This window comes from Drosophila pseudoobscura, chromosome X (genome assembly GCF_009870125.1).
Source record: "Drosophila pseudoobscura strain MV-25-SWS-2005 chromosome X, UCI_Dpse_MV25, whole genome shotgun sequence".
In the NCBI taxonomy this organism is placed as follows: domain Eukaryota; kingdom Metazoa; phylum Arthropoda; class Insecta; order Diptera; family Drosophilidae; genus Drosophila; species Drosophila pseudoobscura.
In genome coordinates, this window is record NC_046683.1 from 42,018,991 (window position 1) to 42,046,700 (window position 27,710).

The 27,710-nt window shown below is 44.3% G+C and overlaps 2 protein-coding genes across 5 annotated transcripts; both read right to left on the reverse strand.

Annotated features, from left to right (window-relative positions):
• Nucleotides 1-1,855: 1,855 nt before the first annotated feature.
• On the reverse strand, nucleotides 1,856-3,016 carry LOC4815598 (uncharacterized). Its single transcript, XM_001355329.4, has one exon. It carries the CDS (start codon nucleotides 2,718-2,720, stop codon nucleotides 2,073-2,075), a length of 648 nt encoding a protein of 215 aa, XP_001355365.3. The 5' UTR covers nucleotides 2,721-3,016; the 3' UTR covers nucleotides 1,856-2,072.
• A 1,253-nt stretch (nucleotides 3,017-4,269) lies between these two features.
• Pkcdelta (Protein kinase C delta) lies at nucleotides 4,270-27,036 on the reverse strand. 4 transcript variants are annotated; one of them, XM_001355328.4, is made up of 16 exons: nucleotides 26,637-27,036; nucleotides 25,756-25,982; nucleotides 21,895-22,285; nucleotides 21,459-21,787; nucleotides 21,280-21,395; nucleotides 21,135-21,220; nucleotides 20,939-21,068; nucleotides 8,011-8,112; nucleotides 7,351-7,434; nucleotides 6,998-7,134; nucleotides 6,746-6,919; nucleotides 5,715-5,869; nucleotides 5,512-5,659; nucleotides 5,235-5,414; nucleotides 5,034-5,174; nucleotides 4,400-4,959 (listed from the first exon to the last, which is right to left on the reverse strand). In XM_001355328.4, the coding sequence occupies exons 3-16, from the start codon at nucleotides 22,003-22,005 to the stop codon at nucleotides 4,810-4,812; spliced, it is 2,043 nt and encodes a 680-aa protein (XP_001355364.2). In that variant the 5' UTR covers nucleotides 22,006-22,285; nucleotides 25,756-25,982; nucleotides 26,637-27,036; the 3' UTR covers nucleotides 4,400-4,809. The 4 variants fall into 4 exon arrangements, with proteins under 4 accessions (XP_033238609.1, XP_001355364.2, XP_033238610.1 ...); XM_033382719.1 differs by lacking the exon at nucleotides 25,756-25,982; XM_033382718.1 differs by lacking the exons at nucleotides 7,351-7,434; nucleotides 8,011-8,112; nucleotides 20,939-21,068; ... (4 more) ...; nucleotides 25,756-25,982; nucleotides 26,637-27,036 and adding exons at nucleotides 10,413-15,250; nucleotides 16,850-16,978 and having other exon boundaries at nucleotides 4,270-4,959.
• Between the last annotated feature and the right edge of the window lie 674 nt (nucleotides 27,037-27,710).

Sequence of the window (27,710 nt, forward strand, 5' to 3'; positions counted from 1 at the left end):
GAATTAAGTTAACGATAAAGTGGCAAACGATCGAAGCGCTTGAAGCACCTTTATAGCAGTTTTACACTTCCTATCGATATCGGAATTACCCAGAGCAGGGGTTTACCCTGGCAGATGAAGGTGATTGCGTCTTGCAAATAGGTAATTTTTGGAAATCAACAAAAAGATACATATTGGCTCAAATTTATTTATTATTTTCATCCATTTCTTTGCAGAGTTCTTGCCCACGCCATGACAACCATCGATGGTCTCCTTCCATATATATGCAGTTTCTATAAGACCTTATGGCCATATCTAATGATACAATTTGTATAAAGAATTTGCTTTAAGGATTATGTGTACATATCTTTTCCGTCAGCCATAATTTATTTTTGATCTTGTTTTTATACCCGATGCTCAATAAGCATGGGTGTATATTAGCTTTGTGGTGGAAGTGGATATGTGTAACGGCCAGAAGGAAGCGTTTCCGACACCATAAAGTATATATATTCTTGATCAGCATTAATAGACGAATCGATATAGCCATGTCTGTCAGTCCGGCTGTCCGTGTTGGTTGACGCCTAGTTCTAAGAGACTATAAGAGCTAGAGCAACCAAATTTGGTTAGAAATCTGGATTAGACTCAAGATATTCCACTGAATCAGGTTTGTTTCAAAGTTTTGCAACGCCCCCTTCAACTCCACAAAGAACGAATATCTGTGGCAGCTACAATTTTAAAGATACGAGAAAACAAGAAACCCAGAGACACACACAATGACCATATCTACCAGACTGCTGAATCTGAATCAGATCGGGTCAATATTATAGCCAGAAGGAACAAATTAAATTTCAGTGGCCAATCATGGCTTAATCATCTCTTTCTCTCTCCCACACGCACGCTTCCTACTGCAGTGTGCGCCCCTAGCGGAGGGAAGCGAGGTGTAACGGCTGGTGTTGGTGTTAGAATAGAAAAGAAGGAAAAATGGAACCAGATAAAATCTCTCAAACGGTTCGACCGATTTTTATGAAATCGTTTCTTTTGAGAGCAGCGATACCAAACGACATACAAAATATATTGTACAAGTTGTATAAATCATAAGCTCACATACATAAATATATATATGTATATACTCATCCGAAAATGCTGATTTTTAATATGGATGAAGAATGTCCCTATTGGCATGCACTCAAACTCAAACATGAGTCAGATGGTATGTATTGCGCATCAGGAAAAATGCAACTACCTGAAACCTTTTTCTGAAAACCATTAAAACTTTCAATCCATTCCTCCAAATGACATCGTGCGGAGCAACAGAAATAGTTCACAATATTGTTGCAAATGGTTTGCTAGTTTTTATGCAAATTGTTTATACACATTTTGCTAGGGATAGGCACAGAAAGAGCTTCAGTATTCATCGATTTACCGGTTGATGGGTTTTTTTTACCTGGATAGTATATGATTTTCTTGAATGTGGAAACTTTAACATAATTGCATAATGTTTGATCAATCAAATCAGTCTCTATCAACAGATCTGCTAACATATGTAATGTGTATATAATGTAGATTTTAAGTAAAATATATTCAGAGGAGTCCTCACACAGAGCACACATAGAGACACTCGGAATGGAAGCAGAGCGACATTCTGTACTCAAAGAAAACGGTATATGTATGTATTTACTAGTATTTTTCTGGAATATGTGGAACAAGAGGCTTCGGATAGTTCTCCATCCGCAAATTGAATGTGAATGTTCTTCATTCACGGTGGAATTAGATTTCGTTCGATTGCCTTCATACCCTTGGCACTTTCGATTCGTTTCAGCTTCAGTTTCACTTTCAACACTATCAATCGACCAAAATTACCATAATCAAAGCCAAATTAGCGGTAGCTCAACGACCCGTTCATGGATTGGTTTATCGCTGTTATATGTGTATATTTTGTATCTTACAGTTTATTGTTGTTGTGTATTGTATCTGTGTGTAAGCTCGTACGAGTGTGTGTTTTGGGTGATTCAGTGTGTTATGCATATCTATAAATGGAATAAATAAATTTGGGTGAGCATTCGGCTCGGTTCAGCTGGGGCTTCAGCCGGTCCTCACTTGTGGGGCCAGTCGTAACGTCGTCGCTTGGCCGTGTCCTGCTCGAGCCGATTCCCACTGCTGCCGCTGCCTCGCAGATACTGGTGCAGGGGCAGCGGTCGTGGCGAGGATGAGGTGACTCCAAGGGGCAGGCTACTGGCTGTCGTTGGCCGCCACTTGGATGGCAGCCAGGGCGAGTCGTAGGGCGATGGCTCCTCCAGCTGGTGCTGCCCCGGAATGATAGCTTGATGACTCCCTGGGAGGTTGCCCCGGTCTGTTGGGTTGACCTGCTGCTGTTCGTTGTGGACTCTTAGATTGAGCAGCAGCTCGCCATCATCGTCGATGAGATTGTACATCTGAGTGCCGGGATGCTGGGTCTTGCCACCCCTAGGATGAGCCCGTTCCAGGCGCACCTGCTGTGGCTTTTTGGGCTTGGGTTGTGGCTTGCTCTTGGGCCGATGGCCGATGAAGCGCGAGGCGCGATCGGTTGCCTGCAGCTGCCGCAGGATACCCAGAGGCAGCAGGAAATCTGATTCGAAGGGCATGAAGCCGCTGGCCCGCACCTTGATGATGTTCCTCAGCAGCGGCTGCTGCGGGGGGCCATAGCCGTAGCCCCTGACCAGACCCAAAAGACTGACGACGCTCAAAGCGCTGACACTTAGCATTTTTCAACAGTTACGAGTAGAAGATTCCTTGTCTGTTTGTTATGGATCATGTTCTGCAATCCCTGATTAGATTGCCAACTATTTTGTTCACTCACAAAAGTCACAGTACAACAGCACAATAAAAAACCAAAAAACACTGATATTTAATCGGGGATCAGGGCAGGGATTGTGGAGAGCCAGTGGAGCTCGTTCTAGGCCCGTGTTGCACCAACTGACCAGCGACACGCCGACTGACGGGGCAGCCAGGCCGACCTGAGCCGAGTCGAGTCGGATTGAGTGGAGCTGGCGCACTGTGCACTGCGCTCATAAAAACGAATTAATTAGAGAAAATACCGTTTGCCACAGCCGCACTGTGGGGCCAGGTATTCACATTATATTAATAATCGTACCAGATATTTAGTATCTTTCAAGAGATATATTCTTAAAAAATAGTGAAAATGCAAGTAAATGAAAATCGGCTTAAATTTAAACACTTCGATTACCCTAAATTCGCAGCTAAACCAAAAAAAACTCACGTGCTTTCATATGTTATAAGCGGAGGATTTTCTGCACCATGCTGTTGTACGTATTTCTGGTTAAGTTATAGCCCACTTTCGACCCACTGTACATGAGCTTGGCCAACACTTTGAATTGAAAATAAAAACATAACTGGCCCGCGAGCTATGGCGTTTATTGTTTGGGGGCTTGTTGTTTGACGGCCAGCAGAGGAGCAGCCAGAGCAGAGCACAACAGAGACTCTTTCCTCTATTATTTCCTCTAGTATTACTCGCATTTCTATGAGCAACACAGCACATGGACAGAAAGAATTAATAAAATGTCGCACTCGTATGTGTTGGCTTATAACTGATTTATGCCAGAGTTAACAAGAATAATTCTTTGCTGCCGCTGCCTTCTGCCTGCCATCAAACTGGTTCGCAGGCCATTAAAGTGCCCATTAAAAAACGACCCATCCACTCTCGCTGCGGCCTGGAATGGTGGCCTAAACAAAGCCCAAACACACGCACACATCTCTGCGGCTCATTAGCATTGAAACAAAGACCGATGTCATGTCCGCCCCAGCGTATGCCGGTACCGGTAAAAAGTAAAATCTCTATGCAAATTAGCGCCGGTGGAAAAGCGGGAGTGAAGCTGTTAAATTTTCACTGGAACCAGGTTCTGCCAGTTGACTAATCATTCCACTGGGTCCACTCTCACTGCGTCGCATCTGTAGTATTAGGGGTTTTGTTAGGGCGGTGTTGCGGTTCGGGACTGTAAGGCCGCAGTGAAGCTATTTACTACTAAGATACTCGTTTGTCCATAGGTATTCTCACAGTAATCGATAATCTCTTGGATAAGTAATACACGGTAATAATAAATTCATTAGGGATCGATTCCGACTCTTTGATTCAATGTCCCACTGCTTAAGGATATTCTACCCGCACTTTGAGAATGAATTATTACCAAACAGTAAGTGAGATTGAGACTTCAAACTGTCTGATGTCTACGAAACGCACTGTACCGCTAACGGTAGCCCACAGATCACAATCGAATTTGATTGAGGCATTGTTGTTTGTTTTTTTTTGCTTTTCATTTGATTTTTATTTGTATTTTTATTTCTCATAGACGTAGAGCTTTTTGGCGTATCACTAAAATTAAGAACAAAAAAGTTGCCAAAAAAAAAACTTGTCCATATATATATGTATGTATGTATATAGTATGCGTGTATTTGTGAACGTGTTTGTGTGTGTTGTATGTATATGATAGAGAGAAGGATATCTGTACAATTATAGTAGAATTTATAGACTTAGAAATAGGTGTATGGCTAGGTGTATTGACTAGAGTTATACTCGAGAGAGCCATGTATTGCGCACTCTCACATTCGAACTAATCTAAAAATTAGACCCTCTTCAAAACTATCCTCGATCCTCGAGTTCCCTCCACCTTCGTGGCTCGGCTCTCCTCCCCAGCGATATGGATGGTTTCAATATGGTTTCATAATGAATATTTACATATACAAATACTGTTGCTCTAAAGAATTAGTTAAGATATTGATTTAGCTTTAGATTTAGGTGTAGGTGCAGGTGTAGTTGGTTTCAGGATAGGCTTAGATCTAGTCCAATGTGATGTGGGGATTTGTGTAGGTGAAGCCATGGAACTGCTTCTGATCCATGGAGGCCAGTATCTCCTTGTCGATGGGTGTGAGCCGAACCCGCTCCCTGGTGAACACTCGATCGAAGTATTGCGTATCCAGGGGATGTTTCTGCGGGAAAATGGAGATTACCAAAAATACGAGTGCATTCCTGATCCATTCAGCCAGACATGGGGATCACTTACCACTTGGGGCTTGAAGGGAGGCTCGATTTGCCGCTTCTCGAGCAGATTCCAGTCAATGGGCCTAAAGAATATATGATCGGCTATATCACCAGCTGGACTGTACTGTGAACCAATCCTTTTCGCGAAGTCCTTCTCCAGCAACTGCGAAAAAGCCAACGAAATTAGATTGGAAAGTCCTCGAAGAAGATAAATATACTTTACCCCTTTGAGTATGCCCGTGGCCTCGGCGGATATGTAGACGGGGAACCATGGAATTTCGTTGCATATGGACCAGAAGAGCTCGTCCTCGTCGCAGCCACTGAATGGCGATTGGCCGATCAGCATTTCATAGAGCAGCACCCCGAAAGACCACCAATCCACATTCTGATTGTACTTTTCACCCTGTACGCAAAACAAGCACCAATAGAATTTTAGGAATAAATACGAATATGAAATAATCGTATCGAAAAAATACTATAAGGAATGGGGGATATTTTACCTTAATAATTTCGGGCGCCATATAATCGGGTGTGCCGCAAAAACTGTCGGCCGTCTTGTCCAAGTAGATCTGCAGCTTACACATGCCGAAATCGGCAATACGTACATGCCCCTCGTAGTCCAGCAGAACGTTATCCAATTTGAGATCCCTGAACGAGAAATAATTGTCAATGCCATAATCAATATACGATATGTGATGCTAACCTGTAGATTATGCCCTTTTTGTGCAGGAATTTGAGGCCAGAGATTATTTCAGCGCCATAGAATCGTGCTCGCTCCTCGGAGAAGCGTCCACTCTCCTGTATGTGGAACATGAGATCACCGCCATTCAGATACTCCATCACGAAGAACAAATGGCTCTGAAAAGCATGGGATCGGATCGGATGATTACTTTTATCAATAGATTAGAGATGAGAGATACAGATTAAGAGAGATTGTGCGCACTGGCCCCCAATAGAATGTATCCTCAAAGTCATAAATAATTAAAATACCTTCTAATCGGTGTCAATGCAAGAGACGCCGATGCAACACGAAAGATGCAGAAGCAAATGCAGATGCAGATGCAGAAGCAGAGCAGAGCAGTGCAGAACAAAAACAGAAACTTATTGAACGCACAGCTGGGACGGACAGGCACCCTGATCTACATGGTGAGCTGACTGACTCTGTCATGTCCGACCGACGTCGTGTGCCCCAATCGATGGTCACACCCAGAGGCAGTAATTATAGAACGTTTTACCTTTTCTCTGGCTAATTATAGCCGGCACAACCACTCGATCAATTGGTATATCTATTTATCGGTTATGTGTTTACCTATGAGCGCACTGGGTGACGGTGACCCCGACGGGGGCGTATCTCCGATCGAATGGTGTAAAACAGATGATCCCCACACGGATGCCTAATAGAACAACGACAAACCAAATAACTTGGGTGTGTAACCATATCGCACGGCTTATTCCAAGGATCACTTCAAACTGGTGACCCCGATCGGATTCTAGTTTTCAAAGGAACAAACCGGACGACCAAGAAAGGGATTCTCTGGATCCACAACCGTTTTCTGTTTTTTTAATAGCTTATAATTACGGAACAGATACAGCATTTATTGCTTCTGTGTATCGCTCCAAATATTTATAATGTTTCCCTGACCACGACCCAACACAGACCTCCGTTAAAACAAATATTTACAGCGAAGGCGAATACGCGCCGGAAGCGAGTGAGCCCGATCAAGGACAACTTACCTCCGTTTGAAAGGTGCAAAACAGATGGCACAGATACGGATGCTTGGTGCCCAGGGCCAAGACTTTGCGTTCGATCAGCGTCGAGTCCACATCGTCATCCTCCAGAACGACGTCCTTTTTCAGACACTTGATGGCATAGTAGTATGTGGTTTCACGCAGCTCAGCCAGCAGAACCTATCCCAATCAATGGAAAATAGATGAATGTCTTGAATAAAGATCGTACAAATAGATATTGTAAAATGCGTTGCTTACCTTGCCGAAACTTCCCTTGCCGAGAACGGCGAGAAAGTGGAAATCATCTACCGAATAATTCTTAAATCTAGGTATTACTGTTGCTGGCGCAGTGAAACGTCCGGATTTTTGGAATTGTGAATATGTATATGATGTTTCTGTGCGATAATAGCGGATATAGCAAAGAGTAGAACAGTATCAAAGTAAAAGTAAAGTAAAAGTTAGTTAAAATCACTTGAAGATACAAATTAGTACAGAAGTTAGAGATTATGTAGTGCTTGGGGGTCATCTCTGATGGTCACTTGAGTGGAACTTATCTTACTATCTATTGTATCGATTGTGAGGTAGTTTATATACTAAAAGGATCACCATACCATCGTGTTCATCACTGGCCTCGATCTTATAGGCTGGATTCAGGCTGGGCGGCGTGCTGGGCGAGTCACGGGTTTCGCGGGCGCCTAATTTATCGGGAGTTCGAGACGAGAATTCAAGGTTTTGATCTTTAATTTTATGGCTCTGAGGTTAACATTGATTGATTTTGCCCACCGATTCGGTGGGAATGTGTGAACTAGATAATTTCATTCAGTAGGGTTTAAATCTGTACCTATCTTAGCTCTGTTTTCATTCTTCCCTCATACTATGTAATCTATCATTCTCTTTTGACCTCTCTACTCTCGGTTTTATTCAACTGTTCTAATGTTTTCACAGATTTCGTTTCTTCCGTATTGCCTTATTCACTTTTGACTTTTGTCTTTTCTCTTAAGTTATACAAATTTTTCTTCAGTGTCAATCCAAAATAAAAGATATAAGAAGTCTAATCTCATCTTAAAGATTAATGGAAATCCTAAGCTATATTTTTAAATGATGCTCCCCCATTGGATGAAAAGATCTTCCACACATTTCCACAGCTAAACTCTGTTTGGGCAAAATCAAAAAAAAAAAAGGTTAACCACAAATTTATGAATATTATTTTTTGGTTATTCAATGTCCTTCAGGGTTCTGTGCTTTGCTGAGGTGATTTTACCGTCGTTTACCTCGCTTCACGTAGGTGAGCGCCTCGACGATGAGTTTCTGATTGACGCCGCATAAATTGGCCGTGAGCCGTTCGCATTTCTTGTGGCAATTCACGTCACATTCTGGTTCGCGTGCGTTTCGGATTTGGATCGGGTTGTATATAGTATATAGTATATGCCCACGCATCCCATGGCATCGCATCGCATCGTATAGTATTGGATCCGAGGAGAGAGTGTTGGGAATTAATTGCATACAAATGGTTATTAAATTGTTGATTTGGGGAGCAGGTGGAGAGGTTTACTCAATGCGATTTATTGGCTGCACGCTTTCTTGTCTCGAGAAATGTTCTTGTGCGTAGTACTCCTCCTCATTTCGGAGATCCAACGCATATCCGCCGAATGCCCTATTCCCCATTCCCCATTGCTAGTGTTGGAGATTGTGGGTGGATTGGGAAATCGTGTTTGTTTTTTCACACTAATTAGGGAATTCATTGCACACCCTGCGTATACGTGATATCTGTAGCGGCATCCAGTAGTCAGCACGTATACGCAGTGCGAACGAACTATTTATATAATCTACAATTAAATTGCCTTTCTAGCTCATAACTGTATTGGGCTCATAGTTAAGTCAGCAGATTGGAGAGATTTGTGTACTATATACATAATCACATCCACATATACATATGATTTTGTATCATTCTAGAGAGCGCTTTCATTCGTTAAACAGCAAAGGCAGAGGCAGAGACAGACAAGGGGCAGACGCAGACAAGAGGTAGAGACAGAGACAGAGGCAGAGGCAGACACAACGATGACCTAAACAATTTGTTTTCATTTGTTGTTTTTCGGCTAAAAGTAAAATGCCAACTTGTCGATTCTTTCTACCTCCCGTTCTCTGGGATCTTCTGGCATCCGATCTCTGGCAAATTCTCGCACAAACATCAAGGAAACGAAGCAACGCAAGCACGGAACAGAACAGAACTGAACCGAACAGTAATCAAAGGCAAAGAATTTCTCTGCAAAAACTTACATAAAGGGAGAATCAATCGAAACATATAGGAAGTTGATTGGTTATCCACTCGGATAAGACCAAATATCTTTCCATCGTAGATAAATTGCCTCCGATTAACCGAATTTATGGCTAATTTGGTAAAATTTTCGTCTCGATGAGGAAGTCTGAGAAGCTATTCACAAACGATGCGGCAAGAATGCAGATGTAATACTTTGCAATCAAAGTCCATGCGAATCGTATTTAAATCTCAGAAAATGCAAACTTTGGAAAACACTTACAAATAAGATACAATAAGAGATGATACAATGCGGATTTAAATGGTTGAAAAAACTAGATAACCCTAGAAAACCTGGAGAAAAAAACAAACGTTTATGCAGTAGAATCATCAGAAATAACAGATAAATCTTAAGAACAGGGCAATACAAATCTGAACTATACTCAATAATTGGAAAAACTAAAAAACAAATGGAAACCCTTGGTAGATTCTGTATAACATAAGAATTACTATGAAATTTAATGACGAAGAATTTCTCGAAACGAGAAGAAAAAACTGGCAATACGAGAATCCAAAAAAAAAAAAATTATTGACGTGGTATTTTCTTTGAAACATTTACAAAAAAGTCGTAAAACATCTCACGAAAGACAAACCAAAAGAAAATACAGATTAAACTGCTTGAACAGCGCTTTCTTCGAATAAAAACACATTATAAAATAAAAGAAATTGTTTTCAAAATATCAGAAAATATGTAGAAGAGAACAACGGCTAATTCATAATTTCCAAAAAATAAATACGGGAACACACATATTCAAATTTTGCATATCAGATCCAATACTACAGAAAAACTTCTACCACAAAAGAGAACAGGAAATTTGTGGCTTTTTTTTTGTTCCTCCTACAGGTTTGGGTTCACTGAACGCTTTCCATTGTTCCCATCTAGAACACACCAAAACCCAGGCATGTGACATTTATTTTCCTGGAAGTTCTGCGATCTGCCACTACACGAGAGTACACCGCCGATCAGAGCATTCGGACAATTGTTTCTAGAGATCGCATAATGCTGAAATGCCGCATTCAGATCTATATATAATGGCTTGTTTATATGTTTTTGCTGTATTTCTTCTTCTACGGCATAGTCCGCATGCCTGAGGTCTCTATCTACATACGAGTCTACGATATCTATATCGTTTGTCTATACGTTTTCCGATGTGTGCGTGAGAGTGCGAGTATTTTGAAAATGAAAGCAAATTTCTGGCATTTTCAATACTTGTACGCCCTGACCCGAAGGCGACACGTGCCGCACTCAAGTGACCATCAGGGGCGGGGGCGAGGTCTGAAAGAAGTGTTTTCCGTCTGGGATCTGGTCGGATCGTTCAGGGAGCCCCAAATGGGGGCTGGGATACCAAGGATCCTTACCTAGCATTTTCTTGGGACTGGAGGGTGCTGTGCCGCCCTCGAAGCCGGAATCATTGCTGCACGTGCTCATCCGTATGATCGATGGCGAGCTGGATGTCGAAGTGGATGCCGCACCCACGCTCAGAGTCGCCGCTGAGGTGACTGTACTGCTGCTGCCCCCAGCAGCGGCAGCCGGTGTCGTTCCATCGGCCTCGTCAGTTCTTCTCTTGCTGGTGGCCGCCGCTTCGGACTCCACGGAGCTGGCGCTGCTGCTGGAGGAGCTGCACTCCTCGCTCTCGTCATCACTATCCTCGTCGAGGGAGCCGGCGGTGGCCTCGCTGCCCTCCTCGCTGCTCTCGTCGTCTGTGTTCTCGTCGGAGTAGACGATCTTTTCGCGCTTCCACAGGGGCCGTGGCGTGGCCACCAGTGGGTACCGGGGCGCCTCCTCCTTCACATAGCACTTGTTGGTCGTATCGATTTTGACCTTCTTGTGGGGATCGAAACGGGGCGGCGCTGCAGCGGCCCCTTTCGCCTTCTGCTTCTTCTTCTCCTTGCGCTGCTTCTTCTTCATGCTGGCGCTCAGATTCGCACAACCGGCCGCGCTGGAGTAATCGTCCGAACTGTCGTCGTCGCTATTCTCCGCAGACGATGGTATATAGTCCTCGAGCTCGGCATCAACGTCTCGCAGACACTGTGCCAAATTCGATACTGTTGCAAACTTTGATAAATTATTGCCGACGCCTTCGCCGCAGCTGTTGGCGTTGCCGTTGCCGTCGCCGCTTCGGTCATCGCCGATGTTGGTGTCGATGCCGATGCCGATCTCGATCCCGATCCCAGCGACTGCGGCTGCAACATCAACACTGGCCACAGATCGCTCTATTGTTATCGCTGTTGCTGTTGCTGTTGCTGCAGCGGCAGTGGCAGTGGCAGCAGGAGCAATTGTTGTAGGTGTTGGCGTTGGCGTTGTCGTTGCAGCGACTGCCGCCAGCGATGACGCATTTGTGGCCACCAATTTCGCCTGTGGTTGTTGCTGCTGCTGCTGCTTCCCTGGCGATGTTTTGGCCGCCTTTGTGGGGGCCAGCGTTATAAATTGATCGGCATTGATTGGGGTCACATTGCTCTCAGCTGTTGATGCTGATGCTGCTGTGGATGTTACTGCTGCTGCAGTTGCAGTTGCAGTGGCTGTTGCAGCTGCAGCTGCAGTAGTTGGTGTGGCTGCCTTCTTTTTTACCGCATTATTTGTTTTACCGGCACTTTTTGGCTTTGTCGCTTTCGGTGATGGGACCTTTGACTTGCCCGTTGGCTCAACAGTTTCCGCAAATTTCGGTTTGATTTCCGTTGGCTGCCTCAATGTTGTTGTTGCGGCAGCTCCTTCTGCTGGTTGTTGCAGTGGCTGCTGCTGCAGATTCTGTTCCTTGTGCGTTGTTTTATTTAATTTCGTGGCAGGCACTGCCACTGGCACTGCGACGACGCTGCCGACGGCGGCGACGGCTGTTGTTGCCTGTTGTTGTTCAGGTGACTTGGCCGATTGCCCGCTATTTATTTTTGGCCCTCCCGTCGCTGGTGCTGTTGTTGTTGCTGTTGCAGATTTTGCCACAGCATTTGTCGTTGTCATGACAACTGGGATGCCCGTCTGTGCAGCGTTGCCAGATGCCAGCACCTTTGTCTTTGGCGATGTTGGTTTTCCTGTTGCTTTTGTCGTTGTTGTTGGTTCTGATGTTGGTGTTGCTGTTGTTGGTGCTGGTGTTGGCGATTCTGGTGTTGTTGGCGTCTTGGTTGTTGACACAGCTGTTGATGGTATCTTTTCTGTTGCAGTTTTTGGTAATTTCACCTTTGATGTTGTCGTTGTAGTTGAATTCTTGGGTGAAATCGTTGGTGAAGACTTCGTCGTTTTTGGTGTTGATTTTTTGTCTTCCGTTGGTGTTGCAGTAATTTTTGGTGAATCTATGGGTGGGGTTGTTGTAGCTGCTGTGGATTTTTTTGTTGGTGAATCTTTCGTTGGGTAATCTATTATTGATTTCTGTATTGCTAAATCTGCTTTTGGCGTAGTTGTTAGTTTTGATTTGGTTGCATCTATCGTTGTTGAAGCATTTGCGGATTTTTTCGTTGGTAAATCTTTTGTTGGTGTAGCTGTTGGTGTAGCCACTGGGGAGTCTCTAGGCTTTGCAACGATTGTCAATTTGGGTAGAACCGTTGTTGGCGAATCTTTTGTCAATGCTGGTGTTAATTTGATTAGATCTGTTGTTGTAGTAATTGTTGTTGTCTTTGGTGAAGTCTTTTTAGTTTCTGCACTTGATCGTCTTTCTCCTCCTGTTGAATCAGTTGCTGGGGCAACTTTTGGTGGGCTTTTTGCTCTTGCCAGAGTGGTTTTGACTCCGCCTATTTGTGGTGTTGCTGCTGTAATCTTTGGTGAAGTTGGTGTAGTCGTCTTAGCAGCTGTTGTAGAAGCTGTATTCTCTCCTGTTGTCTTGAGCTCAATAAGAAGTTCGGACTTGAGCTTGGGTGTCGTTGGTGTAGTCCTTGACTGTAGATGCTCTTCCACTTCGCCACTCTCTTCCTGGACCTTCTCCTGCCGCTCTGTAATCGCCTTCTTCCGATTGGTCATGTAGAGCGTCTCCCTTGATCCGATCTGCGACCAGAAATCATCACCGCTCTCCGACTTCTGTATGGCCTTCCGGATGGGCTTGGGCGTGGCCACACCTTCTACTTTGGTCTCCGGCGGCTGTGCCTGCTGAATTGCCGCCTCATTGAAGGTGAAGATCTGAGCAACACTCACGTGCTGCTGTGGCTGGTGCGGCTCCTGCGACTGCACCTGTGGTGGTGCAGACTTCGGTTTCTTCAGTGGCGATGTTTTTGCCGGCTTGGGAGCGGATTTCATGAAGCCCTCGGGCAGCGCACTTTCCTCCTCCAGCGCTGGCTGGGTCTCTGCCGACTTGGGTACTGTCTTTTTCTTGGGCAGCTTGAATATCTTGTGTATCTGGGTATGCTCCTCCACCTCCACGTTGACCGTGAACTTGGGCTTAGGACTGGGACTGGGCGTGGAGCTGGATGCGGAGGTGGAGGTGGAAAAGGAGCTGCTTGACTGCAGCGGCATCAACGTGCCGGTGTCCTCGTTCAGCTCCAGGACACTGGGCATGTGCTCCAGCTGGACCGTGGTTGGTGCATTCTGCACCTCAACAATGGCCGTGATCTTGTGGCGCTGCTTCTTGCTCTTCTTGCGCTGCTTGGAGCTGCGCCGATGTCCGCTGGAGGACTCGTCGGCCGTGGTGCTGTCGTGGCTGGATCGCCGCTCCAGATTAATCAACTGGAAGCTGCCGGAGCTGGACTTCTGCAGCTTGTTGAGTATTTCCTGCTCTTGCTCCTGGATGATGGAGGCGCGCCGTCGCAGTTCTCCGGCATTCAGATCGTCATCGATCTTGTCCGAGGAGATGTCCTCGCAGATATCGTGGAAGGTCGGGCACTGGACAAGGCTCAGCCGACGGATTGTCTCATGCATCTCCTCGATCTCCTCCTGTTCGCTCTCCTCCTTTTCTTTGTCACTCTCTTGTGTCAACTTTTTGTTTGTCTTCACCTCCAGAGCCAGGCTCTCCCGGCCACTCTGTGGCAGTGGCTGGGCCACCTCCTCGACCCGTAGCTGTCTGGCCCTTGACTGAGGCTGCTGCTCCGCCAGCTCCTTGTCGTCGTGGATGAAGAACCGCTCCCGTAGAATCTCCCCGGGCGACTTCTTGTTGCTGACTGCGGGAAAGGCGGCCAGGTCTTCGGCCAGCTTCTGGCGCCAACTAAGACTCGGCTCGGTGGCCGGCGGCAAGTCCCGAAACTGGTGCTCCAGTGCAAGTGCCGGCCTCTGTTCCTCCTTGGCCGCGAGACTCTTTTCGGCTGGGGCTTCTGTGCGGTCCTTGCTCTTTCTACGGATGGTGGAAAGCCGAACCACGGCCCGATTGCGTCTAATAGTGGATCGACGCGGCTGTCTATTGTCTGGGATGGACTCCTGGCCCTCCACTGCCGCTGGTGGAGTCACCTCCTTCTGTGCCAGATCCACCTGCACCTGCACCTTGACCTGCTCGGCCCTCTCTTTTTCCTTATCCTTGGATGGTTCCTTCCCCCTGTCCCTTTCCTCCCTCTCAGTGCTGCGGCTCGGGGCCAGAGGTCTTCGATACCGGGCCGAACTTACATCGATGTCCGCCGTGTTGATGGCGATCGGACGTGGCGGTATATAGCGACTGCTGCTGCTGTTGGCGGAGCTGTGGCTATAGCTGTGTGAGGGGCTCGGGCTCGACACGTACTTGGGCGACTGTATCCGGGTGAGGGGCATTAAGCTGCTGTGGCCGGCATGCCGTCCCACCAGTCCCGAGCTCTCCGTGATCGTCGTCAGCTTCGGTTGGTAGCGCGATCCCAGGCTGTGCAGGGAGCTGGCGCTGCTGCTGCCGCCCGTGTAGCTGCTGGGGGATCGCGGTGATGACGGCGACAGCGGCACCATATAGCTGGCCGGATACGAGCGATTGTAGTTGGACGTGTAACTGGATCCGGCTCCCGATCCGACGCTGCTCAGCCCCAGTCCAGAGCTGTAGTACGGGGAGTACAGCTGGCTGCTGCCGCCGCTGTAGTAGTAGTTGGTGGAGTCCGAGTACAGAGGCATCTTGCGGCAGGCAACGAAACAACAATTTAAACAAAAAAGACCACTCTAACACACAGGAAAAACTTCAAAAACTATCTCCGATCTCCGATTTCTTTTGTTTGGTTTATTTTCGTGGCTTTTCCGCTGTGGTTTTTTCTGCTGTTTGAATATTTCGTTTTTATCGGGTGCGAATTGTTCTTTCAATATTGTTTTCCACCTAATTACACACTGAAGATATCTATTCCTAAATGGCAAATTGCGTTTCAGAACTCTGGGAGTCCCTTGGACTGTTCTGGGAGTCTTCTAAGTATTATGTCTGCCACAGAGCCACACACAGCTGTGAAACCATGTGGAACTGTATGGTTAATGTTTGCCTATTTCTCCGAGTAGCTATCAAAATAAACCGATTCGTTTCGCTTCGATTCGATTCGATTGCCCATTGATCTTGTTAATTCATGTTTCAGCCAAAAAGAACTCAATTTGTCTTGGGGCTATGTCAATAACTCAATTTGATTGCTATTTTGGCCACAATTTAGTCGAATTTTACACTTGCTTGGGCAATATTACGAGCATACACGTACGATATTTGTATCTAGAAATAGAACGATTCTCCCATAAATTCGTGGGCACTTCAGTTGATTCTTTCACAGGTTAACGCTTGCTTAAATTATATATGTATATATTTCTGTCTTTCGGCTCTCCCTAGTGCTGGTGCTGTCTGTCTTTCCGTCTTTCCGTCTCTCTGTTTGTCTTTTTCGATGCTCTTGTCGTTTAATTATACAATTTTTAGAAATTTCAAAACTGCTGTCATAATGTGCCAGCATTTGGCAATACCGAGCACCATCAGTGCTGCCGCGGGGCAGCACATTAATTATAGCGTAATTGGCCCAAAGATTTAATTCCCAGTGATTGAGCAGCCAGCCAGACAGCCAGCCAGCCAACCAGCGAATCAAGCCGAAACGAAATGGTCAAATGATTCTAAAACAAAGACAATTCTTAACCATTTAATTGAACTTGTAAATGGTAATTGTTCAGCAGGTGATTCAGCAAGTGCTTTGCTATTGGATGGATTGAATGGATCCACTCGAATGTACGAGGAAATTCGCACTGTTGCTGAAAGGTCCAGCAATACACGAAGTAGTGGCTTTAAGTTGAGTAAATTTTAAACTTAAATATTGAAAATTTGAATTAAATGAATTTGGCATTAAAAATTGCTGCAGCAAGTGCTGCAGAAATGGCTCGAATGGAAACCCATAAAAGATCAATTATATTGCAACTATTTGACCACAAAATAGCTGAAGGTCAAGGGAAATTGAACACGCAATCGAATTCGAATTAGCATTAGCATCGATAGATTCTTCAATAATCAACGCATTCGAATGGCGATTTCAATATCTGTTCGTGGTGTTCTTCCTGATCTAATGTATATTATTGGCTTTGCCCCGCATGTGCCATATAGAAATAGATAAATGTGTGTATATATTCCGATGTAGTAGATAAATTTCTCGGCATGACGTAAGCGCTCACGAATCGTCTGCCTGCGATTTTCCTGCGATTTCTGTCCACGCATAAATTTCTTTCAATTTGGTTCCGTTCTAATCTTTTGTCTTTTATTTTTTTTCGTATTTTTTATTGCCATTGTTCGCGGCGGACACGTTGTTTCCAAGCACTTTCTCACGACTTTCGGAATGGATTAGATGGAAGATGTACCGCACCGTACCGTACCGATCCCCGTACAGTCCCCTTTATCGTACCGCACCGCACTGCACTGCACTGGGACCACACTGATCGTACGAAATCGCGCGGGGGGGATATCCGCAGAGGGTATCCCCACAGAACCAACCAGAAAAAAAGATGAGATGAGGACCACCTGACCACCACCTCGACGAGCCGAACGCATTAACGGAAACTACTGAAATGTGAAGAGCATCGCAAAATATCTTGAAGCGCCTCGCCGGAGTCGATTCCTGATCTCGCACACACACACCACACACACACTTAGAGAAACGGTCACACTCGAACACACAGCAGCACAGAAGCACAGCACAGCACAGCACAGCACAAACGGGCACACTCACACCCCAATCCCATTTCGAAGTCCATGTCTCTGCGGTCTGTTGTATGTGTGTGAGAGAGACTCTGTCGGAGGCTAACTTCGCCGATGATGACAGACAGAGGCAGCATCAGAAGCAGCATCATCTGAGGTGTGCGGTGTGTCTATATGGGTGTTGAGGCATAGGCAGAGGCACAGGCCCAGATCATCGTCTTCTTCGGCAGCTATATCTCTGCTGCTCTCCCCGCACACACACACCGCACACCGCACACCACACACCACACATCACACACCACCAGTGACCGTGTGCCTGCCAATTTCGAAATATGCCCCTCAACGGCACAAACACACAGCCATAAATTATACACGAAGGCGAGCATTTTCGAATTTCGAAAAACATCAAAATTATTTTTGAGTTTTGTTTTGATAGAAATTTTTGTTCCCAGTTTTTGCACAGCGAAAGTAAAAGCGAAAGAGCACAGAGCCTCCTAGACGAGAGAGAGAGAGAGAGAGAGAGAGAGCGAGAGGAAGGAGAGCCGCAGAGAACTCAATGCGGGAGACGCCAAAGAGATCTTAGTGTGGGAGAACAGAGCAGTAAGCCCCCAAGGGGGAGAAGCTGTCAGAAATCGTGTGAATAATTAGCTAAAACATATGTAAATATGTATTCAACGCGTTGATCCTCCCCACTAAATGTGTTGACTGATGATTGGAGCTGTCGGACGTTGCCGGCACAATAGGAAGTACGAAATCCACCATAGATCTTTGTCCAGCTACTTTCACGGCCGGCAAGAAATTATGCCCCCAGTGCGCGAGTAGTACCATCCTTTTTGATGGGCGTTAAGCGATCCAAGTACATCATCAACCGATCATCAATCTACTTGTTTATGGCACCTGCTGTGAAGATGTTTTGCTAAATTTGTCCATCCCCCAACAAGAGCAAAATAGACCAAAACGGAAAACAAGTAAGAACGATTTCGAACGATGAGTACGCCGACTATGAGATACCCCCTAATGATTATGGTTATCTGCTCTACATACATATGTTTGATCATTTTGAAAGTTTTATGCAGAAATCAGCATTTAGCAATTATTTACGTATCCATTGTTTATTAATCATTTTATATTTTAGGCTAAGTAATTGATAATAGTAAAGAATAAGATACGAGTATTTATGAAAAGATCGGCAGTAGATGGATGGATAGGCCATGGGCCCAGGATATCTGTACTTTATGGGGTTGTTGCCTGTTGCATAGATCTACCCTTACATCAGACGATTACGAAGTATGACAAATGCCAGAAATGCCGCACGTAGGATGGCGGCGATGTTCGACCAATGCTGAGGCTAATGGTGACGCTTTTTGGTTCCGCAAAATACACTCACAGTCGTGGGGCGACGCGAGTGCCGACATGGGGAGACGGTACATCATGGGTGACAGTGGGAAAGCGCCAAGCCACTAGAAATAGAACTGCAACATGCACCGCAAGTATTTATTCTACGAGTGCTCTGTCTGTTTGTTGCTGTTGCTGTTGCCGCTGCCGCTGCCGTTGCCGTCCCAGCACTTAATCTTTGCGATTTATAGTCGCAAAAGTGGGAAGAGGCAGCGAGCTGGCTTGGGGATATTTTTATGGGATATTTTTGCGCCTGCATTCCTGTCATGTCGGACGCTGCACTCGCCGTGCCCAGAACTCTGAAGAACATTTGTTTGCATCGCTTGCCAGGGTATGCCGCTGGGGCATGCACTAGATGCCATAGCGGTTGTTGAAGAGCCCTGCGGCCAGGGCATCCCAGACTGCCTAGGATGGTTCCAGGCCTCAGAGTCGTCGCTCTGCAGTAGATGGGCTCCGGATTCCCAACTGGCATTCGGTGCAGCAGAGCAGGGGACCAGTCGAGACTCCCTTCCATAAGCATAATGGTTAATTACAGGGCATCCCAGTTGTCGGTCTTTTCGTGGTACGAGTAGTTTCTCGCTCTTGCATTCCTCCTGTCACTGTTATTTCTGTGTTGCTCGCTTCGCCATGTTTCTTTTTTGGGCTTCCTCTGTGTTGGCAAAGTCGCAATAAATTGATTTCTAATGCAGTCCGCCTATCTGTCCGTTCATCTGCTATATAAAGCGTTCTCAGATTAATTGGGTTTTGGGCGTTACGATCATTTCCGCCTCGATCACGCACAGCAAGTGAAAGTCTCTACAAAAAGCGGCGAAAAAGTTGCAATTACTCGTATCCGTACATTGTGCGAGTATTTATACATTGCGCTAATTTCGGTTGATATATGTATGTGCATACATACATATGTACATGCATAAATATGTGTGTATATTACTCGTCGTGCCACACACTAAAATAATTGTTTTCATAGATATATTCTTGGCTCTCTCTCTTGCCTTCTTGCAATTCCAAATACAAACGGCTTCCGTTTGCTCGATAAACAAGGCTGATTGTTTGTAGCATCCCTTCTCAAAATTGTCGAAATTGGTTTGGCTTTCAGCTCGAATTGGTCACAACAGGAAGACATTCGCTGACACATTTAAGGTGTTTTGTGCCCGGGAGTACAATTTATTCAATTTATAAATACACTCGTAAAGTGGGCCGCATTAATTAATTGCCAACGAAGGTAGTCCATAAACGAAATGTGAAAATACCATGTACATCTGTACACATTATACAAGTATACTCGTCTTATTCTGGAGCAATACATTTTTTACGAGTGTATAAAGATTTCCGCGCTGAGGAAAAGCGGTGCATAGTATAATATCAAACTGATATTGCAAATAGTTTTGGAATAAACGATTAGGGTCCTTGTTTTACTGAAGGTTTAAACATAGCTTTCGTGGTCAAGAGCATAAATATACCATTCTAAGCTTAGATCGGTTTTTATATATTTCTTAATGTTGAATTCAGAAAGTCCTGCAACGATTGAGCTGAAATTTTTACATATCAAAAAATTCTGCCCCAGGATGGTTATAGAAAGAGAAATTGAACGAGAATCGCACCACGTTAGTGCTTCTCAAACACAGGAGCAGAATAAATCTTCGAGCACAAAACAGGGTGAAGAAGGAAAGATATTATTCGACGCGCAAGAAGAAAGGCATGAAGGATGATTTGTATTGAGCAGAGTTTCAATACGATTGCTCAATTGAACACGCCTCGCATCCTTTCGTTCTTATTAATCAAAAAGAGAAACAGACTAAGCTGGGTTCAGCAATAGAGAAGGATCGAGGATACGGCTTTCCAATATCACTAAGGAAAAACAGAGGCGAGAACGGAAGAACGGATCTCCACAATGAAGATGACGAAAAATTGTGTGTTTCCGTTTCGGCAAAGCAAAAAGTATTCTATACCCACAATTTTGCGAATTAAATTTATTTGAAAGGTTCCTCTTTTCTTAACGGTACAAGCACAATGTGCGCCGTAGCAGGGTACAGCTAGTATATTATAAATGTATTTATATTCGAGGAAAATCTTCATAGCGCTTCAGAAAATTATTTCCGATTTGATGATTTTCTACCTAGTATTTTTCAATGTAGATAAGCGTATTAGCTTTACAGGACATAGCTGTTGTTCTCAAATGTAGTTAGGTATTTCCCATTATCGACCCACTGAATCCCTGTAATTCGAAAGCTTTCTTTTCTGACCGTTACGTTTCAGTGAAAGTCAACGAATGCTTTAAGCACTAACCGATGGAATGTCAGCGAAAGCTCCCAAGAATACTTCTCGCACAGATGGCGCCACCCGGTAAAAGCTCGAGCAACCAATAAATCGCAAAAGGATTGAGTAAAATGTAAATATTTATATAAAATAAGATGCTCGACATATGTATAAAATGTGTACATAGAATCAGAGAATCTGGAGGGGATGCGGTTGGCATTCGTATGGACTCACCCTCGCACTTGAGACCCTGGATGAAGAAGCCGCCCATCAGTGAACCGCAGTGGTCGCAAAATGTCGGCGACATGAATGTGTGAGGCTTGAACCGATGCGGCATATCGATCTTGAAGCGTTCGCGGAGCAGCTAGATGGTGGAAAGAAGGAGAGCTCTGATTAGGCCTGCGGATTCTTGTGGCATGGGTGGACCTACAATAGTGCTGGCTGAGGTGAAGACGGAACCAGAGCACTTGCCCAACAGCTTCTCATGGCACTTCTTGTGGACGACCGTCTGGCAGACTGCGGATAAGAGAGAATTTACTTAACATGCCGAAGGACAATGCCGGAATGGCACTCACTGATGCACTGATATCCCTGCTTGCCAAAGCCCCAAAGGAACAGATTGCAGAATGCACAAAAGGTGGGCTGACGAAAGAATTTTGCCACGAATCGATGGCCATTGATATCATGGGTTCTGTAGAGATAACAAATAATGAGTTGGTTTATAGGGCATCTAGGGGATCGTAATGAAGCTCACTTCTGATGCTTGATGGCTCCACGCCGATTGGTGATGCTCCTTGGTCGCGTCCGTCTGTCCACGTAGACGGCACCACCTGTGACCCCGCCGGCGGCAACGGCACAACCACCGGCTCCAGCACTGCCACAGCCACTGGTGCCGCTGTCCCGATCCCTGTCCCGGTGATAGCCCTCCTCCTTGGAGTGCTGGCGTGGTAGCTCGAAGGAATGCTGCTTGCCATAGTGATCTCTGTCCCTGTCCCGATCGCGTCGTGCCCCACCTGTGGCACTGCTGCCACTCATCCCACTGCCGGCTCCACTGCTGCTGGTCGAGCTCAGCTTAAAGCGGGTCTGAGGAGGAGACAAGGGAAGAGATATGGAGTTAGTTTGAGTGAAATAAGGCTCATTAGTAAATTGCTATGGCAGACACTAGTCCCTCGAGCCTTGACTTTTCTCACCTCATGATTTTGGAGTCCCTGATGTCGCGAGGATCCCCCAGAGCTGCGTGGTCGCTGGCTGCTCGTGTTGGTTGTCTTCTGCTTGCGCACCTGGGCGCGTGTGAACATCATCTTGTGGTCTTCCAATACCCATCCACATCCACATTCGAAATGCTCCCGATTTTTTGTGGCGTACAGGTACAGGTGAAGGTGGAGGTGGAGGTGTGGTTTGTGCTCTCTTATATGTTCGTTCGGGTTTATGGCGAGTACAAGGCGTTTTTCCTATATTTATATTAAACAAACAGCTCGCCTTCTCTTTTCAGTCAGCTGTATTTTATATCTTGTTCTTGTTGCTGCCGTTGCTGTTTCTGTGCTGGCATCTTTGCCAGTTTAAAGCCTTGTTGATGGATATCTGAAACAAAAACACGAAAACAACATCGAATATCAAAAGAATATACAATTTTGCACAAATTTTGTTGAATTCGGCGCACTGGATCATGCCTTGGGGCCGGCATGGCTACCGCTCAAGCGGAGCAATCGAATATAACTAACTATTTATATACTCGTACGTACAGCAGCGGACAGTGAAATGTGGACACTCTTTTTAACTAACTTTAAACCGCTCGTGCGTATTTAAAGTCTTAAAAGTCACTGTTAGCACCAAACTAGGAATTAGTAAGTGTTCTTTGAACAATTCTGTGAAGACCTGCTCCCCTCTCTAGAAAGTAAGAGAGACCAGCCCAAAGATCCATAAGACGCTTGAGCATCGAAAATCAGTTCAAAATGGCATACAATATTAGCAGGGAGCTGGCTCAGTCAGTAGGTACCGATACTAGCTTCAGAAAAGGCGCCAATGGTCCAAAGTAAACAAAAATTGCACTGTAAATGACTAGAGAGACGTTTTTAATAGTTTTAATGGATCCACTGGCTGATTGGGACAGTATAACGACTGATCGCGGGAAAGTCAGAGTACGCTATAAAAGTTAGGGCTTAAAACCAACGGTGTGGCAAGGAGGCAGCATGATGGTTTGGGGATGTCTGGCTAATTGACGGTTGGGTAAACGCAGTCACGTCCAAAACTATTTCAGAGGAGCAATTTCCCCATACTAACGCTGTCATCTTCTAGGAGGATTCTGTTCCCTGCCATCGTGCAAGATTGGTCGGGAATATTTTGTTCAACTTATTTATTGTATTGTGAATTAATTTATTTAAGAAGTTTGATTTGTATTTGTTTGTATAAGTATCTCATGTCCAAATTCCCCCGAGTTTTCTCCGCCTTCTCAATATGGATCTCCGACCTCAAGAGAATTGTGTCACGTTTGCACACGTAAAAGAAATAGGATGGGGGAGACACTCAAGCGATAAATGCGTAATCTAGGTTATTTTTATTTATTTTTTGAATCCTGATAATGGTTATGTACTCATTCTGATTATCATTTGATGAACCTTTATTTAAAACAGCGGGAATTTAGTGAGCTGTGGCAAGGGCCGGAGCTCTACGCTTAGAAACCAAAACCCCTAGTTTTGTTCGCATGTTAATTCTTGGACACCATTTATCCTCTCTCCTCCTTTCCATTTTTTCACTACTGTTTTGTATTCCGTTATATCTGTCCCTCTCTCTTTACCTACGCCAACACCAACAGTTATGTCGCGCTTCCCTCGGCCATAGAGCCACACTGTACGTGGAAGAGCGTTTGTGTGTGAGAGAGAGAAAATGAGTAAGCGCGTGGAAGGGGGATAATAATGATCTGATAATTTATTAGATATGGTCATTTATATAATGCGGATGAGGAATTAAGCGTGCTTTTATGGTGCTTTTATAGAATCTTAGTTTCAGGCATTCATTTAGAAGGACGGACGGACAGACAGATAGACATAGCTATATCGACTCGGCTATAGATGCTGATTTGAAATATATATACTTTATGGTGTCGGAAAGGCTTCCTTGTGGGTGTTACACACATCCAAATCCACCAAAAATATATCCCTAGGCACTTCGAGTGCCGGGTATAAAAATGGGGGTTTTCCACTCTATCAAAGTTATCTTCTCATTTTGTAAAAATCACACAATGTGTGATTACCCGCTCAAATTACCCTCTGGGTTTTTTCTTCCTGCTTGAATTTTTTTGTTTATTAACTCTTTTTTTTTTTAAGGTATTGTTGCTTGCGGAATGCGAATGTGATGCGAGGGATTTCTCTTGAAGAGGTCTCTAGTTTCGAGTTTGGATCAAAGTTTTGTTTAAATTTGATTCATAATTTGAAATTCGATGGAGTCCAGTCTCATACTGATGCAAGTGAAAAAAAAACCTTTGAAGGCGGGTTTGGAAGCTTAATGGTTTAAACTTTTTCTAAGCGGGTGTAAATTTCCTATTTCCTTTCCCGGAAAACGTTCAGATAATTGATGGATGTTTAATCTTTAATCTTTTGTGACTTTCTCACAAAACATTGGCTTTTTTGTGGGATTTTCGACAATAGGATAGAATTTTCATAGAAGTTCTAAAAGTACCGAATGAAATCTTAGTTTTTCCTAAGTTTTTTTTTCTTCCTACTCTGCTCTCTTGCCGTTTAATATTTTTTGCCTAACGTTGATTTAAATCTGCATACTTGGAATTAAATGACAGCTAATGGAATACGACCATGTCTCTCATTTTATCTTTCTTTCAAAACGGATAGATGTCATTTTTTCTGATGTTTTTCCCTTTTCCTGGGGTTTTTCCTTTGTTTGGATTTGATTCGATATTTCTGTGGGTTTTTCTGGGAAGTTTATTGTAGAGTCCAATAACAGAATCATTATCGGTTCGAGTGTTTTTACAGTTTCTCGTAAATACACACAAAATGCTGATTGCTGAATGCTGTGCAGGGAATCCACTGGCAAACGTTTAAAAATATGAATTTCGCTCTTGCTGGTATTGCCTTTGACGCGCCACCAAAAATAAGTTCTTGATTCATTTAAAAATTTGCTGTGAATGCTTCGAATACCCCCTTATCCCAGCCTCAGCCCCAGCCCCAGGCCCGTCCTCGTGCCCGTCCCCGTCCGCCTCTCCGCATTGCTTCTCCTTCCATGCCCGATTGTTGTTGTTAATGTTATTAAAAATAGAAATTAAGTGGCAAATTGTGCGAGATTGCGTGCCAATTGATTGCCGGATATGATCCAAACACCAACACGATGTGCCAAAAGAAAATCCAACCCCTACAAAAAACAAAAGCAAAACAGCCCGCGAGCCCGGCCTTGGCTTGGGGGTGAGGTTCGACGATGCCTCAGTTCTTAAGTTCCAAAGCCGTAACCAGATCTTTTGTGTTTGATTGCAGCTTAGGTTTGTTCTGAACAACGGATGATGGATACACATTGAAAACTTATGCCATTTTTCGACCAGAAGATTAAGTTTATTCTGGCTCTTTTTATCGATTATGATTATCGGTTTTGATTAGACATTAGATATTATTTGATATTGTTAGATGACCTTCAAACTCGAACTCTACTTCAACTAATCCCAACTTATGTATCGATGAAGGCTCCTTCCTATTGGAGTGCAGATTGTATTATTTATATTTAGACATATAAAATTGTATAACATTGTTGTAGGAACATGCATACATATGTTCTTGACTTTAGCTTATTCAGAAAAGATATAAAAGCCTTGAATTGATCATCCATCAGAAGTCTTCCCCATAAATGCGTAAACAGTTTGAGAGTAGGAAAGCATAAATTATCAATGAGAAATCGAACCCATCAATCAAGAACGGATCATAGATTTTTTCAGAGAAATCTTCATTCAAATGCTGATCATGCTCTTTTTCAGGTTCCTTTTTTTTTGTCTGTGATCAGTGCCTGGTGTGATGGAGTGTTGGAATTTGAATGCGAATACAAATATCTCAACTCACGTGGTCTTTTTTCTTAATCAACTGATTTCCAACCGATCCGAAGATCCATTTTTCAGCTTTTTGGTTGCTTCCACTGATGCTGGTTCATGGGTACTTGCCGAGTGTGCCATCAGAAATGACACGTAGTTTACATGAAGCGTTTTGATCCCCCGATTTCAAGTTCACCGATTGATCACTGATTGATTTGAGGCGCCGAAGGAGAGCCCGGACTTTTAGCACGTGTCCCGCTATTCGAACAACAACAAGCACACACACACACACACAGAGAAAAACACAGTAATATAAGGTGAATTGGTAAATAAGAAACAATTGTGTCGATGGGGAGGAAGGGTCGAGTGAGGAGGAGCGGTGGAGGAGAGGGGAGGTGGAGGGGGCATTGGTAGAAAATGGGAAATTGGATGGTGAATTTTTCGGATTTCGGGTGCTGCGCCCATTATATTGGATACTGGACCACTGGACCACTGGACTGGGGGTCTCTTCTATAAACACATTCCGCATTGGTACACACAATAATAAATATTTCGTAGTGAAATGCTTTTGTTTTAATGCCCCGAAAAACACAGCGAAAATTGACTGTATGATTGTGCGGTCTCTTTCTCTTTCTTTTTCCTTTTCTTTTTTTTCATCTTTATTTCGTTCTTTCTCTATCTCTGGATTTTACTATATAGATGTCCATACATATATATATATATATATATATATGTATATATATCTTTGGATATATGTATGTACATACATATATATGCCAGAAGTGACGTCATATTGTCCATGCAAAAGTCAGCCCCCAGCCAGGTGGACAGGTATTGGGACATCTTTTCATTTCATATACCATCTCCACTCTTGGGGATCGCTCACACTTTTACTTGAAGAAGCCTTCTTACACTTTTGTGTACACTTTCATGACACGCACTTTCACTTGAGTGCAATACGTATACGCCACGTTGCAGCATTCGGTTTGTTATGCTATTGTACTGCCCCACGGACACCACACACGAAGTCGCGAAGTCGCGACAACAAATGTGTATATATACTTTCGTGCGGATCGACCACGAACGAGAAGGCAGACAACGAAATCGACGGGATATATATATAGATATATGTATAAGAAACACACGAAAAGAGACAACGTGGAACAATGCGAACAAGCGGAAAATATAGAAGGATTTGAAGTGAATATCTTTTCAGCCGAGCCGAGTATCTGCCAGATAGAACAGAATAGAAGCCAACGTGAATTCTTCCGCTCCGTTTGCCCGCTGCGTTCGCACGGGATCACACAGCATCCGTATCTGAAAGTGATATACCAAAGCTCCATCTCAGCCCCGTTCCTGTATTTGTATCTGTATCTGTATCTGTGCCTGTATCTGCACCTGCATTTGTGTCTGTGTCTGTATCCGTGCACAGAGATATCTTTGGAGAGACAGCGAGAGAGCGGAACGCACTTGGCTCTCGTTTCTGTTATTTTTTGTTTTCGACGCCTTCATATCTGTTGATGTGGATGTGGATGTGGATGTGGATGCTGCTCTTCCAAATAGAACATACTCGCACATTCGATTATATGTATGGGTGTGTGTATGTTTTTTCTTTATATGCAGGGCTTGCCATCATGTACTGTATTCCATATTATTTTCTTGATATTTGTGCCTATATTGTTTTGTTTTCTTGCCCCATGCTGAATACTTACACACGAAGGGGGAGAGAATGCCAAAGCCGAAAGCTCCATTGCATCGATCAGCTATTTATTTGGGGAAATAACAGATACAAAGAGAAATAGAGAGAGAGAGAAGTCAATGCTGTGATCATAGAAGCTCCCATTGAACATCTCATATACTTATTGAACTGATGGACTCCGATAAGTTCTTACATCCTCAGAGAGCCATCTTGAAACAACAAAATTGTGAATTATATTTGTATCTGGCGATTGTCTGTTAATCATAAAAGTGATCCCAAAGAGTTTG